This window comes from Petaurus breviceps, unplaced genomic scaffold (genome assembly GCF_028583685.1).
Source record: "Petaurus breviceps papuanus isolate PSGF00001 unplaced genomic scaffold, PetGlider_PUasm1.0 685, whole genome shotgun sequence".
NCBI lineage: Eukaryota > Metazoa > Chordata > Mammalia > Diprotodontia > Petauridae > Petaurus > Petaurus breviceps.
The window spans coordinates 3,556,785-3,573,402 of record NW_027186455.1 but is presented as its reverse complement, the minus strand read 5'-3'; the positions used below and the strand labels follow the sequence as shown (position 1 = coordinate 3,573,402).

The window sequence follows — 16,618 nt, the reverse complement described above, 5'->3', positions numbered from 1 at the left end:
TGTACCTAATAAGCTCCTGAGGTGTTTTATTCTTCCTGTCGTTCAGTAAGTCAGCCTGACACTCGTGTACCTATGGAGGCTGTGAGTGATCAGCATACCGTGACTGTTTCCATGGACAGCAGTGAAATCTCCATGATCATCAATTCTATCAAAGAGGAATGTTTCCGATCTGGGGCAGCGGAGGCCTCCGGAGGATCAAAAGCTCCCAGCATTGATGGGAAAGAAGATTTGGACCTGGCAGAGAAGATGGACATTGCTGTATCTTACACAGGAGAAGAGCTGGACTTTGAGACTGTGGGAGATATCATCGCCATCATTGAGGACAAGGTAAGTGCCCAAGTGAGGCTGAGTTTTCCATAAGCCTTGTCCAGGATTCCTCTCCCCAGCCTTTCCTCTTACTCTGAGAATTGCTAGAAATTTCCCCTGCTTCTGTCCCTGTCTTTCTTTTGTGACCCAAAGGAAAGGTGCTGGTCCCTTGGTTGCTACTGTCAGAATGAGGAGGTAGAGAGAGACATAAGATTCAGGCCATCTCCTAATGAAATTGATGGACTAAGGCTTCCCTTGATGACCTCATTAGTTTCTCTATTATGGAACAGGTGGATGACCATCCAGAAGTTCTAGACGTAGCAGCTGTGGAAGCTGCCCTGTCATTCTGTGAAGAAAATGATGACCCCCAGTCTCTGCCTGGCCCTTGGGAGCATTCTCTTCAACCGGAGCAGGAGAAGTCAATTCCTCCTCCCCCAGCAGACATGACAGTCAAACAAGAGAGGCTTGACTTTGAGGAACCAGAGACCAAGGGAATCCGTGATCTGGTGGACATTGTGGAACCAAATGCTGAGATCAAAGTTGAACCAGCAGAGCCCGAGCCCAATCATCTCAGCCCTGAAGCACCAGCTGGAGTTGTTATAACAGCAAATGCAGAGCCACCTGAGCTTAGAAGTCAGGATGTTGAAGAGGAACCTAGAGAACCCAGAAGTGCTGTTGTTGCTGCTGCTGCCGCCGCCGCCGCTGCTGCTGCCGCTGCCACTGCCGCTGCCACCACCACCACTACTGCCACCACCACTGCTGCTGCAGCTGTAGCCGCCATTGCTGCTGCAGCCGCCGCAGCTGCTGCTGCAGCAGAGGTTCCTGAAGTGGAGACATTGATTGGGAAAGTTGAAGAGACAGCACATCCTGCAGTAAAGATAGAGGTATCAGAAGAGTGGGTGGTAGGTTCCATTGGGGTAGAGAAGTGGTAGAGGACACACTTTTCCTTTTCCCAGTGGCATGTACCATAGCACTTATTTGAACTTTTCTTAGTAATGATATGTTGAGGACTACCTGAACGCCATAAACCATGATAAAAAGAGGATTCTATGTCATTCCTGCTTAAGATACAAGCTAGATCTGTGATTGAGTACATAGATGGGACTTGGCATTTCTCCTTTTGGACTCATTGTCAGTCAGATTTTCAGATAATTGAGTATGTGTTTTTTTCTTTAGGCTTCTCCTGAAAGTGTGATGTCTCTCCCACATGGTCAAAATCCCCGTGAAGACCCTTCAGAAACTGATAATCAGCACAAGTTTGAGTTGTCAGGTAAATTAAGAAATTTATGCTTTTCAGCCAACCAACCCAATTCTTCTACTTGACATATTTTGAGGTATGGGTAGGCAGCAAGGAAGCACAGGTCAGGATGGAAGAGAAGAGCAGCAAAGGAAGAAATTTGTGAGAAACTCTTGAAGATTTTCTTTTCTTTGCAGATTCGATGAAAGAAGAGTCAGGAACTATTTTTGGAAGCCAGATAAAGGTAATTTAGTATTTTCTTTCTTTCTGCCATGTGACTCGATTTTGCTTGCATAGCAGTATCTCTGAAATTGCGACTTTTTTCTCCCAAATTTTTCTGAGACCCAAATGCTTGGAGGGAAATGGAACAGTTGATTCTAGGGATTGGGCAAGATTGATAATATCTAGTATCACTGTGTTCATTTCTTAGCTAGAGCAACATAAAGCTCATCTTAGTGCTTTTTACAGATGGCACTGCTTTTGATAAGCCTTAGAAATACCAAAGAGGGCTGCCAGAGTAAAGATCAGTATAGGCAAGAAAAAAGATTTCATTTCATAAAAGGCAAATTGTCTATCCAAAGGGATAATAAAATCTTAAGTCTTTTTCTGCCTCTCAGTTGCTGCAACTTTCCAGATTTCAGAAAGTGCTTAAATGTAAAATGACACACAGCCTTAAATCCATTTCATTTCTGTGCCTCAGAAAGCCAAGGATGGGATGGGAGCCTCATAGTTTAGACTTAATTAGAAACTTATTTTTTAAGTTCCCAGGTGTTAAGCTTTTATAAAACAAAAATTCCTTGACACCAGTACAAGTGATATTTGAACATATGTAGTGCAGGTGGATGAGAGACAGTCAGTAAATGTGAATATTAGACTAACTCTTTTTAACTAACTTGATTCCCAGACCAGAAATTTGCTGATTGTAATTCTTATATGTCCCAGGATGCCCCAGGGGAGGATGAAGATGAAGATGGGGCCAGTGAAGCAGCCAGCCTAGAAGAACCCAAGGAGGAAGACCAGGGAGAGGGTTATCTGTCTGAAATGGATAATGAGCCTCCTGTGAGCGAGAGTGATGATGGCTTCAGTATTCACAATGCTGCTCTCCAGTCCCACACTTTAGCAGACTCCATCCCCAGTAGCCCTGCATCTTCACAGTTGTGAGTATCAAATACTGTTAGGGTTCCCAGAGTAGGGACGGTAGGAAATAGGAGCTCACTTTTTTCTCTCTTTCACTTTCTCATCCTCTTCTGTCTTTTGACCTGGATTAAGGGGTAAGCTCAGAGTTGACTGAGGGCCCTGGAAGTGTATTCTACTGAACCTGTGCTTAACATCGGACTGCTTTATCTCACAGGTCCTTTTAATTTCAGTTCTGTTTGCAGTGAGGATCAGGAAGCAATTCAGGCCCAGAAGATATGGAAGAAAGCCATCATGCTGGTATGGAGAGCTGCAGCTAATCACAGGCAAGTAAGACTTTACTTAAGAGGGGCGGCTAGGTGGCGCAGTGAGAGTAAAGCGCTGGCCCTGGAGGTGGGAGGACCTGAGTTCGGTTCCAGCCTGAGACACTGAACACCACACAAAAATACTAGCTGTGTAACCTTGGGCAAGTTACTTAACCCCAAATTGCCCTCCAAAAGGCAAAAAAAAAAAAAAAAGACTTAAGTCAGAGGCAGGATTCTCTCTGCTCATCCAAGAAGTGTTCAAATAATATTGGGTTGTGTAACTGCAAATGTTACAAATATCTATACCAGTAAAATGAATTTATGATGACTTCTATTTTGGATAGGTATGCCAATGTGTTCTTGCAGCCTGTCACTGATGATATAGCACCTGGCTACCATAGCATTGTACAGAGGTAAGCAATGGTCTTGGCACTTGGAACAGACACATGATTTGGAGAAAACTTAGCAAACTTTACGTTCACTTAAGCAACTATTACAATATCTCCTTATAAAGAAATTGTTGAAAAAATGTTCCCTGCCTTTGTGCAACTTAAATAATACATTATGAATGCATTTAAAAAGGTAGAAAACAAAATGAGCTCCAAGGAGCCAAAGGTGGAAATCAGCTAGGATGGGGAAAAGTGCAGGGAACAATAATAAGCATTGTTAAATGCCCACATTTTATCGGATACTGGTTTTATAAAACCATTCTTTAGAATTGTTAACACGTGATGGCATTTGAGTTGAGCTTTAAATGATAGATAGAAATTTTAACAGGTAAAGAGGGAAGAAATTCCAAACATAATGAACAGTGTGAGTGAGGATGTAGAGTCAGGAAAGCATGTGCTATGTTCAGAGGAAAGAAAAGTCCTTTTGGATGGAAAGCCAAGTATGGAGTAGAGAAGAGTATGAGATGAAGATAGAACAGCAGGGTGGTACCGGATTATGGAGGACTTGGACTGCCAGGTGAAGAAGATGGAATTCTGTTTACTAGTAGACAGCAGAGAGTCACTGAAGATTATTTTTAAGTATGATTGAAACTTGAGAAAAATAAGTCCAGCCATGAGAAGTGGAGAGGAAATTATTTGTTAGGTGGCTATTGCAAGTAGTTTGGCCATGTGGCAGTGAGAGCTTCTACTACAATGATGATTGAAAATGTGACTAAAACTGATAATTCAGTAGCCTTGGTAATGGTAAGCACTGGTGTGCAGAATAGATGAAGGATACAGTTGCTGGTTTTCCAGAATCTAGTGGCATAGCTCTTCCATCTCCAGAGTTCTTTGTATAATATTTATTTGCATCTTGGTTAATAGTCAGTTACTTTTGGATTTGAGGCTAGAGTTGTGATAGTTGTGGTCCAAATATAGCTTAGAAACAGTGGATAGAGTTGCTGTCTTCCAAGCAGCAGCACCTTCATTATTGTGTATCCTGTGCTCTCTTTCTAGGCCTATGGATTTGTCAACCATTAAGAAGAACATTGAGAATGGATTAATAAGGACGACAGCTGAATTCCAGCGAGACATCATGCTGATGTTCCAGAATGCTGTGATGTACAACAGCTCTGACCATGATGTCTACCACATGGCTGTGGAGATGCAGAGGGATGTTTTGGAACAAATCCAGGTAATGGCAGAATCCTTGTTGTTTGGCCTCTGAGTGAAAGGGCCCTTGCTGGTCATGAGACATAGCCATGGTATAATGTACAGGTGTCAGAATGCAAACAGAATGGGATCTCAGCTAGTCACAAAGTGACTTTAAAAAACAAAGGAACATTATGTTGTGTTGTATTTTTATTTATTTTGTTAAACATTTCCCAATTACAGTTCATTCTGGCTCTGAATTTGACGAGTCTAGTGTAGTGACTACAGGACCAGCCTTGGAGTCAGGATAATTTGATTTCCTATCCCAGCTCTGTCACATCTTGGCTTGGTGACACTAGGCAAGTGTCTCCACCTCTTGACACCCCATTCAGCTCTCTAGGACTATAAGAATCAGAATAGTTGTCAGTCTGCATTGGTGGAGGGAGTTTCATTTCCAGGGAGCTCTCCACCCGAAAGAAATCACAAAAATAAAACTAGTCATGGTATGGGGTAATGTGATTTTATAGCCCTGGGGGGGATCCCAACTAGAAACCCAAGATTGTTCAGCCACTTTTGAATGTTTGTACCACCTGTAGTTTTGAAAGTCAGCAGAAAAGTTCTACAAATAATTAACATCTCTTTCCTTCCTCTGTCCTATTGCTTCATTGCCAGGAACACACGTACTTGCAGAAGTACCATATAATTTGGATGTTATATTTATTCAACTAGTATCTCTCCCAAAGCTCATGCAGTTAACTCTACCAGCTTACTATTGTACTGAGTGATATGGAGAATGAGACGATCCACACTTAATAATCCCATGCTTTGCCCACTGAAATTCTTGTCCTTGGTGCCATTGCCAATCTTTTAGTGGCCTTTGTCAACGCTCTGTCTTCTTCCTACAGCAATTCCTGGCCACACAGCTGATCATGCAGACATCTGAGTCTGGAATCAGTGCCAAAAGCCTTCGAGGGAGGGATTCTACCCGCAAACAGGATGCTTCAGAGAAGGTGAGGGAGTCAGGCTATCCCTATGCCTAGGATAAATCTGTTTTACAGAGATCTGGTGATAGAAACCCACAACATCTAAGAAAGCTGCTGTTCCCATGAGTAGGTTTTCTAACCCACAAGTACACATAGACCTTTAGGACTTCAGCAACATTTATAGTCAGACGAATGCCTGATAATCTGGAAGCTACATCTTCTGTCAATAGTCAGACCTCTGGGTGTTGGATAGGCTGCTCCCAGAAGCCCTGACGTTCTCCCTGTAGCATGGTGGACGTTTTCTCCCAAACCAAACATTGAAGAAGCTGGGAGTGACTGAGAGAGACAGATCCAGTCACTTGGGGGAAACTGTAAGCTGAGTGAGTGTTCTTGACAAGGGGGACAGCATTTTCAAGGTGGGAGAAGCTACTCAATTTGCAAGGGTTTGGGTGCCAGTGAATCCCCATGCTAGAGGCTCAATGGCCGGATTGCTTTTAGATCTGTTTCACAGTGTCCTTTCCTCTTGTTCTTGAGTTTTAAAAATTTGTGCCCATGTCTGTATCTGTGTATGTGTGTTTGTGCGTGTGGGTATGTTTGTATATGGTGCTTGAGTCTCTGTCCTAAAGTGTGGGTTGCTTGTGGCTGAGAGTTTCCGTGGAACCTGATCAGTGTTTGTTTGTCCTCTAACAGGACAGTGTCCCCATGGGCTCTCCTGCCTTCCTTCTCTCTCTCTTTGTAAGTATTGAATGGCTGCAAGGGATGTTGATGCCACAAATGTTCTTAGCTCCTGGTAGGGGAGGGTGGTAGAGGGAAAACTGACATGCAGACTCTAGCAGTGTCTTGAACTTAAATTTTTTCAGGTCATTGAGTAAGAAGTGTTTTTTCTCTACTATACTCCTGTCTTCTATGCATGCATGTGTGTGTACATGTGTGCGTGTGTGTGTGCTGGGTGGGTACTGCTTATGTTGATAAGGGGTCACTGGGCTTAGGGTTATGTCTTCTTTGGGTGGTGTTATGAAGGATTTAGAATGTACATTCCCTTTTTTCCTTCTCTCCATCTTTTTTATTAGAACCAAACTATAAAAGTTATCCCTTTGCAAATGAAAGGTTATCAAAATAGTTGTTGGCTGGCTTTCTAACAGCTTCTTATCCTTGCAGATACTCAGTCTGTCCTCATTTGTTCTTCTAAAATAAGTTACAAGGCCAGATATACCAGAGGGTCTTGCACAGTAATAATACAGGGGGGTGGGACAGGGATGAGGGATCCACTGGAGTGGTCAGCCTGAGTTTGCTTTTTGGGATCAAGAAGTGGTTTTGACTTTTCTTTCTCCACTTTGTTCATTGTGGGTCAGAGAAGCAGCATGGTGTGATAGAACGCCAGACTAAGAATTAGGAAAACTGATCACTTAATACTAGCTTTGTCAGCTAATTTTCTCTGTGACCTTGGGCAAGCCAGTTTATCTGTGCCTCATTTATACATTTCTTGTGCATAATAGAGCTAATGATACCTGTGTTACCTACCTCACAGGGATGTTGTGAGGACAGAATTAAATTATAGTTGTGAAAATGGTTTGAAAAGAGTTAAGTGCTATACGAATGCAAGATGGTGGTATTTTTATCATTCTTCCTGTTGCTTCACAGGCAACCTGTGTCCTTGAGTTGGGAACAGAAAAATTTTTAAAGACTTGGCAAATTAGTAACAAAAATTTACTGGCCCACCAAAGATGTTCACTAGCTCATCTTCTCCCACAGGCTTCCCAGCCTGTACTACCGAAAGAACAAATTAAATACAATCACCATTCTTTCCTACTGGCCTGCTGCCCATCATCAGTGACTCTGGATCACCCAGGCAGGTGTCTGGCTGCTGCAAGGCTGGTTTATAGGATTGGTCTTCTAACCTTTATCTATTGAAGACAGCAAAATATTGCACAAGAGGAAGGAGCTGGGCTGCAGGGAGAGAGCAGCAGATGGAAAGAAGCCTTCTGATTGTCCTGCCCTCATGGAAAGCAGCTGTCAGGAGGTGCTAGGGAGCTAGTGCCAGGGTCAGTCGGCAGGAAAGGCCTTTCTTGTAGGGACCCCAACAGCTGGACAGGTACGTTAGCCAAGAATCTCACTGTTCACTGCCCTTTCTGACTTTCTATCTTTGTTTTGACTCTTCCTGTCCCTTTGCACAGGGATCTGGGAACTGTGGGTGGGGTAATTAGTATTCATTCTGTGGGGACCCCCAAGGTGAATGATTCTAAAGGCCTCTGTTTTGGGTTTGAACAGGATTCCCTATCCTGTATCTCCCCTGCATCTCCTCTCACATACCACCAGGTGCTCTTCAGCCACTTTGTGGGAAGACAGAAATGCACCACATTTCCTTGGATTCCTCTGCTGATTTGTCTCCTGAGAAACTTGACTCCCAAGCGTGCCGGGTCCCACCTTCCCTTAACCATTGACTACTCTCTGATGCTACCTTTCTTTGTTTGCCTGTCATTTAGGATGGGGGCACAAGAGGGCGCCGCTGCGCCATTGAAGCTGACTTGAAGATGAAGAAGTGAGGCTTTAGATCAACTTCATTCTGTGTGGAAGCCGAGAGAAAAGAAGAGAGAAGACGACGGGCTTGGGCTTGTTGGCCTTGCTCCCAGGGTGGAACAAGAGGCGTCTGGGCGACCGTGCACAGGCCAAGGAAACCTCTCGGAAAGGCAGAGCCCTCAGCGGACTGCCCGTTTTAGGGCAGAAGTTATGGCCTATGTTCTTGTCCCCGTGTGTAGCTAGCAGTTGTGGCTAGTTTGTACTGTCATGTGAAGTGTACAGACTTTTCTAAACTTGTCAAGTGTCTATGTATACAATAAACTCTAGAAGAAAAGAAAACCCTAGTCATATTTGTGTGTTCATTTTCAGTCTCGATGGCTTTCTTTATGATGTCAGCCAGCCTGTATGTGTATTCAGTTGTCTCACCATTTTTTTGGTTTGGGACTCTAAGAGGAGAAAATTACCCCTAAAATATCAAGTACGTTCCCATGGTGGGTGATTTGAAAAGGTGAGTAACCCACAATTTAAATCCATATGTTTAGCCTATTGCATTGTGGGGTAGAGGCCAACATTTAGAAAAGACTTCTCAGAATTCTCAGAGTAGAGTTTAGCTAACACATAGACATATAGGAAGGATTATCTTCTCAGTGATGTCAGTCACGTTTGCAGATGGCATTTCTAGGAGAAGACTACCTACTCTGTTGTGCATTGAAGCCTTAGCTTAACGCTGATTTTTTGTTTTGGAAATGAATTTCCAAGATTTTTATGTGAAGGATGAATAATGCTATTTAAAGTGATTTGGCTAACTTTACTCTAGCTTCTTTAATTGATTCCTAGTTTACAAATGAAGAAAGGGTCATTTTAGGGGTAATCTTGTACTCATTACAAAGACAGATTTTGGGTAATTTAAAAAATGGTATTTATAAAATACTTTGAGATCTTTGGAGAAAGGTGTGTTAAAGTGTAAGTGAATGTTACTATGGTTAAAAATCACAAAGGCTGTAGTCAACAAATAGAAGCTCTTACTGAGTGTTAACTTTTTGCGCCACTACTTGGTATTAAGGAGGATACTAAAATCCTTGTGGCATGAAAGTCTTTTCTAGTTGGAGATAAAAGAAATGGAAGTCATTTTCAAATTGTTTGCAAACATGAAGTGCTCTGATAGAATGCCAAAAGTTTTAAGCAATATAGAAGAAAACTATGTGGAAGAAATAAGCATTGAAGGTAATATTGGCCATATAGATTGATGGAGAACTTGGAAGGTGTTTTATGTGTGCATAGAAGAAGCATGAGAAGGCGTAGAGGAAGGAGTAAGTAGAGCTTCTATGGTGAGTGATGGACTGACTTGTTGGAACAGAAGTGGTTGGGGTTTGGTTGATGAAGGAATTTGAATGTTAGGACTTTGGATTTAATCCAGTAGGTGACAGGAAATCTTAGTAGGTTCTTGATGAGGAAAATAATCTAGGTTTTTAGAGCAATGTTGGGGGATGCAAGAAGGACCTGAGGGTAAGTAAGGAGGATATTGTGTCCTTTTAGGAGTGAATCAGTGAAGGGCCTGAATGCAGAAGATAGGGTGAATACAAAAAACCTAGGGTGAGACTTTGTAAGTAAGGACTTTATATATAAGATTCTGGTTGTAGAGCTGGAAGAGACCTTAGAGGTCATCTGGTCCAATCTCTTTAAAGATGAAGGTACTATGACTCAGGTTTAAAATGACTTGCCCAAGGTTACACAGGTAGTAACTGATAAAGTGGGGATTTATACAGAGGTGTTGATTCCAAATCCAGCAGGTGGATATGGGGAGTGATATTCAAAGGTTGACTGAGCTCAGCAGCCTAGAAGAATGCTGCTATTTGATTGGGGTGTTGGAAAGGAGAAGTACCTTTTTAAGATAAGTTGAATTTTGGACGGGTTGTTTATGATGTCAGGGCACCCAAGGAGTATTGTCTTTTGGGCAGATAAAAGCTACGAAACTGAAAAGAGTCTGGACTGGAAATGACATATTTAAGTAGATAAAAATTGAAGGCTAACAAATTGTATAAGGTGAGCAGAGGGTCAGGAACTGAGCCCTGGTTGATGCTCATTATTAGGAAGCAAGATTAGTCTGGTAAAAGATGGGAAGAAAAGTGAGGGCTAGGGAAAATTGGACAGTATGACTTGCAAACAGTGGAGGTTTATAATTTTGCAAGATTTTACTAGGAAAACATTGGCAAACTCAGAATGGTATCATGGGAATGACAAAGAAGAAGCCAAATAGCAATGAAGGACTGTGGTTAGTGGGCATATCTATTTCCTCAGGTTTACCTTGCTGTATTTCATAACATGTGCCTATTATCCAGGAGAAGAGTATTTTTCAGGAGGTTGCATGTATTATTAGGTGTCTTCTCTTTGCCTTGGACTGAACATGGGAAATCTAAAACAAAACTCTGGGGATTGGGTATTAATAGCTGCTTTGTTTTGCTGATTGCAGTACTTTCTCTTCACTCTTTATTTCCCTTCAGCTGCAATTAGGAGAAAGACTAAAAATCAACTTGGGAACTTAGATAATTTTTCCCTTCTTAAATATTTGATAAGAGAAATTCCTGTCCACTTAACTGTTTGGAACTATGGAAGAGAGGTGGATGTTGGGGATGGTTCTGGAATGTTGAATAAATCTAATCCTTTTTTCTATGTATTTGCAGATGGGGCATGACTGGGTTTGGTTGGATTCTGAACAAGATTATCCTAATGACTCTGAGCTGAGCAACGACTACAGGTCCCTCTTCAGCTCATGGGACTCCAGTCTGGATCTTGAAGTGGGCAACTGGAGGGAAACAGAAGAGCCAGGAGCAGAGGAGCTAGAGGAGAGCAACTTAGGCAGAGAGTCCAGTGACCCCCTTATGGGGGGTGGAGGCAGTGAGGAATCCCAGGAAGAGACAGAACAATTCAACCACCAGAACCTCCTTCATTTCCTCTCTGAGGTAATCGTGTTTGCTCAGAGTGGTCAGGTCCAGAATGAGGGCAAGTTTTCACCCTCTTGGAGAACTTTGCTTTATACTTTACCCTCATGTTTTTCTAAGATACTAACCTGAGGGAGCTGAGATGATCACTGCTCATTAAGCACTGATAGAGTTGAGACAAGGTGTGGTGTGATCCAGAGGGCCAGTTAGGAAGTCAGGAGGACCTGCCTTTTCCACAGTTGGCTGCTTTAGCTGTGTGACTATGGGCAAGGCACTTAACCTCTCCATGCCCAAGGCAGCTCTTTAAGATTTTATTACAGATGAGTTGCCATTCTGCATCACTGGAGAAAAGTGTCTATCCTGGGAATTTAGGAAATTATGGGAACAGGTTTTTTTTTTTTAAAAGCAGCACAGGGCCATCAATAGTATTGCTGCATTATGTTCTTTCAGTAAAACTAGGGAGGTTAACAGTTACTTAATAAGAAAAAGGATAATGAGGTGACTGTGACTTCAAGCTGAAACATTGCTCTGGGTGAGAGCTAAGTACCCTGAAATGAACTGGGCTTCAAGGGGGGTGGTGGATAGAAGGGTTTTTTGTGTGGCAGTCAGAGCCATCTCAGGAATGACCAGGAACACACCTGGTCCTTAGCTCAACTGTGGGGCTAGTTGATGATTCCCATGGGCATCCTCATGAATATGGAAACAAACTGTTATTGCAGGTAGCCTACTTGATGGAGCCACTGTGCATCAGCAAGGGAACAAGTGAGGGCTGCCGGTCGCAGCCTGGCTCTAGGAAACAAGAAGGAAGGGGAGCTCAAGATGTTGAGGGAGAGGCAGGGGAGCCATGCAGGGAGATCGAGGAGTTTCCAGCCAAGGGAAACGGCTCAGTAGCACAGAAGGAGCCGGAGGGAAAAAATGAGAGGCCAGAGATGGCCCCGGTTTCCTCAGATTTATGTGAAGTTCAGGGGCCACCCCCAGAGAGTGACGAGGTAAGTGAAGAGCATCCCAAGCCTTGAGGGCTTTTCATAGCAGGGCTTGCTGATGTCGGGGGTGTAATATTTCCTTATTTGTTCTGGAGGAAAAAGGGGAAAGTTACGTTGTTGAGTTATTAAGTAGTCTGCTAATTCATCCAGTGCTAAAACTGCTTTTTATTCAATATTTAATGTAATTATCCTCCTAACAATAGTAAGTTCTTGAGTCAGTTTAGCCAGGAAAAGACATGACTCTTTTTCTTGGGGCTTTTTCTGAAGCTTGCTTTGTCTCCTGGCCTCCCCAGGGGGGGACAAAGGAAGAGCCCAAGGAAGAAAAGGGTGAAGGACGTGTCTCTGAGGTAGAGAGCAGACCATCTCTGGGTGAGTGTGATGATGGCCTCAACAATAAGGACACTCCATTGGTGGATTTACTTTTCAGCAATGCCTCTTCCTCCAAGATGTGAGTAACAGCTTTAATTACAGTTGTCAGATGTGACATAATGATCTGGGGTTTTTGGTTTGTTTTGGGTTTTTTTTTTTAGCTTTACTATAACTCTTTATGTATGTGAACAAAAAAGGTACAAAGATGGTATATGATAAATGTCAAACAAATGTACTTTGGAATGTTTTTTCTTTTGGTGATTTTTCAGCCTATTTGCATGACCACTTCCATCTCTAAATCAAAAGGTAGGTTAAAACTTCCCTTTTTATTGGAAATGCAGTATGAGTAACTAAATCATGACTGTATTTCAAACAGGTATTTGAAAAGTGGGGGTTGTAGGTTGTTGTTTTAGCAAAAAACATCTCTGCAGGGTAACGTTCTTTAAAACTGGATGTCTGTCTCCCAAAAACATCTAATGTTTATTGACTATTATTGATGGCATCTCAATTTTGGCCCCTTGGTCTGTACCTAGTCTTGTACCTTGGTCTGTACCTAGTCATAGAAAGCCAGGGTTCTGGGAACTCTAACTAATTCAGGAACATCTTTCATACTATTATGATTTCTGTGTCTATACCTAAAGTAAGTAGAAGCAGAAGTAAGCACTGGATTGTGTTTAAGGGAAATTATAAAGGTAATTAAAAGCTTAAAGAATATCTGAATTATCATTGTGCAGACTCTGGTAGACGACCCCTGTGTTTTCTTAGATTGTTATTGTGAGTCACTTGGTGAAAAAACGATTATCTGGTTGTCAGTATTCTGATGATGAACCTTTCTGAGTCCAGTAAGACTTTAGGTCCTTAAAGGAATAGCTATAGAAGTAAAGGTATTTTATCTTTGAGGAGAAAAAGCTATAGAGAGACCTAAGAACAGTCTTGAGAAATATGGGTGGTTATTATCCATAGGATGTAATAACAAGCTTTCACTAAAGTTCTACCCTCATATTAGCATCATGACATAGAAGTGACTCTGAGTTCTTACAGGAACACAGGCTCTTCCAGGTCCTTAAGAGCTGGAAGGGCTTCAGATATCAACCCAATAATGAACTCTTTTTTGTTAAAGGATCAGCCTGTTTCAAGAGATCCATTGCCAGATTGGTCCACTATGTGATAAATTTGCTTGACCATAGACCAAACTTGGCCAAGATCATCTACTAAAGCACAGAAGAGTTGTGGTCTTCATTGGGAGAGGCTTTAAAAGTTATTTTTAGCAAATATTCTAGTAAAGCAACAAATATTTAAAACTGTAGCTAAAGAAAATCATAGCTAAGGGGGAAGAGAAGCATATGGGAATTTATATAGATAAACTGTGTCAGGTACTGTGCTAAACACTTGACAAATATTACTTCATTTGAAGGTATATTTTTGTATCAGAGCAGCCATGCTACCCTTCTTGCTCACTTTGTGTTAGAAAAGTGGAATGAAGCCAAATAATTACCTTCTGAATTTTATTTTCTAGTACCATGGACATAAGACAGTATTATATTATACTACTTAAAAAATAATAATAGCTGACACGACTTTAAAGTTGACAAAACGTACTTTACATATATATGATCTCATTTAATCTTCACAATAATCCTGTAAGGTATATGCTATTATTATCCCTATTAACAGATGAGGTAAAGAAATCTTAGAGAACTTTTAACTTGTCTACATTTACGTAGTTGGGAAGTGTCCGGGGCAGGTTTTAAGATCTTGGAGACTGCCTGAGCCCAAGTTCACATTCTTATTCCTCTAAAATATCCTGTACTTGCTTATGAGATGTGGTGGTGGCTATGCTATACCATAGTTATTTTTAATGACCCTGTTTTAGATAAAATTCTGGTTTTCCTATATGAAATCATCTGCATCAGTAACAGAATGCTGAGTCATTGGGCTTTTTTTCCACGTGTTTTATTTTTAGTTAGTTTTTTTTTTTTAAGTTTTGCTTTTTGTTTTTAGATTTTTGCTAAGCTTCTTTGTGGATTTTATTTCTTTTGTAAGCAAAATGAGATGAAAGTGAAAGGTGTTTTAATTTTGTTTAGATGATTTTAGAACCTGAAAAGGATTTTTTGCCTTTTCTATTTATGTCTAGCAAATTGTAATTGTGAATGTATTTTGATGTTTGAAAACTTTACATATGATGCCAGCTTTAGAAGAAACATATTCCACTTGTACTATGTGAGACATTAGTGTTAGGCAGAAATTCACAGCTATATTAATCTAGAAATATTAAAATCAATTTTCTCCATTTTCACAGGGTTAATATGTACTGTTAACATGGATTTAAATTCAAAAACAAGAATAATCTCTAAATGTATGTGGGGGGCAGAACATACAGTTAAGCTGTTTTGGCATGAAGGGGAATTTCCTGAAGGTGAAACTTTTAGACATTTGGGTTAGTGACTAAATTTCCTTTCTTCTGAAGATACAAGACAGTCTCCACATTTGAGTGCCATTCTGGCTGAGGTTATGTCAGAATTGCAGAAGAGCAGGTTAGTGGGAGTGAAGAAGGCAAAGACCACTGTAGATGTGCTGTCAGGATTACAAAAAAGCCTTAAATAGAAGCAAACCCATCGTTGAGTTACCATGAAGACTGAGCTTGTTCATTGTTTGGAGTCTCATTTATGGAAACTTTGGAAACTCTCATTCTGTAGTGTTTCAGTTCTTTTCAGTTCTTTAATGTTAAATAGACGCAAGGAGTAAAGTTCCTTCCTTTGGAAGGTGGTACCTTGATTGTCTGCCTAAAAGAATTAGAACAGCATTTGGGAAATGACCATGTCCCTTCCCATAGGACTGATCCAAACCAGGGTGATCCTGTCAAGGAACAGCTGCTATTCAAGAAAACCCTCCTTCCAGTCTGGAAAATGATTTCTGGTCACAGGTAAGCATCTCAAATTTGACAGGAAGCTGGTGGTAGGATGGCTGTTTGCCACTGAATCATATTGCCCATGTGTGTTGTCAGAAGATAGGTAGGTCAGGCATAGTAGAAGATATGAATATATATTGGAAATGGGATACATAAGAGAAAAACTTATCCTGTGTTTGGTCCTTTCTGTGCATCAGCACCAACAATTACCTTTATAAACCTGCTTTTGCAGGCATCTGGAAGAAAAAGTTGCTGTCATTTCAATTTAATTTCTAGGTTTTTTTCAGAAATGGGACTTGAGATAAATTAGGATTTTTGTTTTCTGAACTTGTTATTTCATTGGAATGAGGAATTTCTGAAAGGAACCTCCTTCTGTCAATGCAGAACAGTGTCTAGGAACTAAGAGATTCCTTTATCATATAGCTACTATGTCAGAAATAGGTCTTGAGCCCAGGTCTTCTAACCCCATGGTTGTGTTTATATTCACTACACTATGCTACCTCTGAGATCAAATTTATATTTAAAATAAATGCCTCTTTCTCCTAGGACCCTAGTACTAGACAGGGTCCCAAACAAGTATCTGAGCTCTAAAGTGGTGTGGTATGTAGCATTAGCATAAAGTGTTCTATATGTTTATATGTCAAAAGGGAATTTACAGATTTTTCCACTCCCAGATTGGTATTTCCTTGGAGGAGGCTGGCATAGAACAGCAGAGGACTTTGTAGTTAACCTGTTCCATCTTATTCCTGTTTTGATTCAAAGTGACCTGCTGGGGCTTCCCTTATCCTTTCTGGGTTTGTCCCTTACCAGGTTCAGCAGTCCATTTCTGAAACCTGTGTCAGATAGGCAAGCTCCGGGGTACAAGGATGTGGTGAAAAGGTCAGTGAAGAAGGGGGAGGAAAGGTTGGTTGCTTCATATCCTTGTGCCTGTTCTCTTTTCATTCTGTTTCCCTGTATTTTTAAATGATCTCATGCTTCATTTGCCACACTTAGAAATAAGGAAAATAATATTTGTTAGCAGAAGATGTTAATAAAGCTATGAAGAAGTCAGCATCTTTCTCTTTGGGAGGAAAAAGGGTGAGAAAAGACAAGTAGATCATTTGCAGCAGTGTATACTTTTGAATCTAAAAGACTTAGGTTAGTACTTTGCAATTTCTGAACATTTCCTTTTGAAGTAAAACTTCCAAAAGGAGAATCTGCATGGTCATTGTGAGAGCAGTCAGTGTTGGTCACTTCTCACTTATGTTTTTCAGGCTCACTTGGTATAGTCACTGTTGTCTGTTAAGCCCAAGAGAAACTTAGGAAGTTAAATATGGGTATATTAAGGCAAAGAAACCCAATTGAATGCCCCATATGA

At 41.2% G+C, this 16,618-nt stretch overlaps 1 protein-coding gene across 5 annotated transcripts in view; it reads left to right on the top strand.

The window, feature by feature from the left end:
* The window catches only part of BRD8 (bromodomain containing 8), an 85,519-nt gene that overhangs the window by 67,150 nt on the left and 1,751 nt on the right, over positions 1-16,618 (top strand). For 3 of the 5 annotated variants that reach the window (XM_069104288.1, XM_069104285.1, XM_069104286.1), the window contains 11 exons: positions 47-327; positions 597-1,190; positions 1,483-1,576; positions 1,741-1,787; positions 2,486-2,700; positions 2,911-3,003; positions 3,327-3,395; positions 4,428-4,605; positions 5,468-5,572; positions 6,236-6,280; positions 8,029-8,401. In XM_069104288.1, the coding sequence (XP_068960389.1) occupies positions 47-327; positions 597-1,190; positions 1,483-1,576; positions 1,741-1,787; positions 2,486-2,700; positions 2,911-3,003; positions 3,327-3,395; positions 4,428-4,605; positions 5,468-5,572; positions 6,236-6,280; positions 8,029-8,088 (1,781 nt within the window). In that variant the 3' untranslated portion in view covers positions 8,089-8,401. Of the gene's footprint in view, positions 1-46; positions 328-596; positions 1,191-1,482; positions 1,577-1,740; positions 1,788-2,485; positions 2,701-2,910; positions 3,004-3,326; positions 3,396-4,427; positions 4,606-5,467; positions 5,573-6,235; positions 6,281-8,028; positions 8,402-10,743; positions 11,023-11,720; positions 11,991-12,277; positions 12,433-15,186; positions 15,277-16,071; positions 16,141-16,618 lie in introns of those variants that run through there. The other 2 variants (XM_069104289.1, XM_069104287.1) reach the window with 2 other exon arrangements.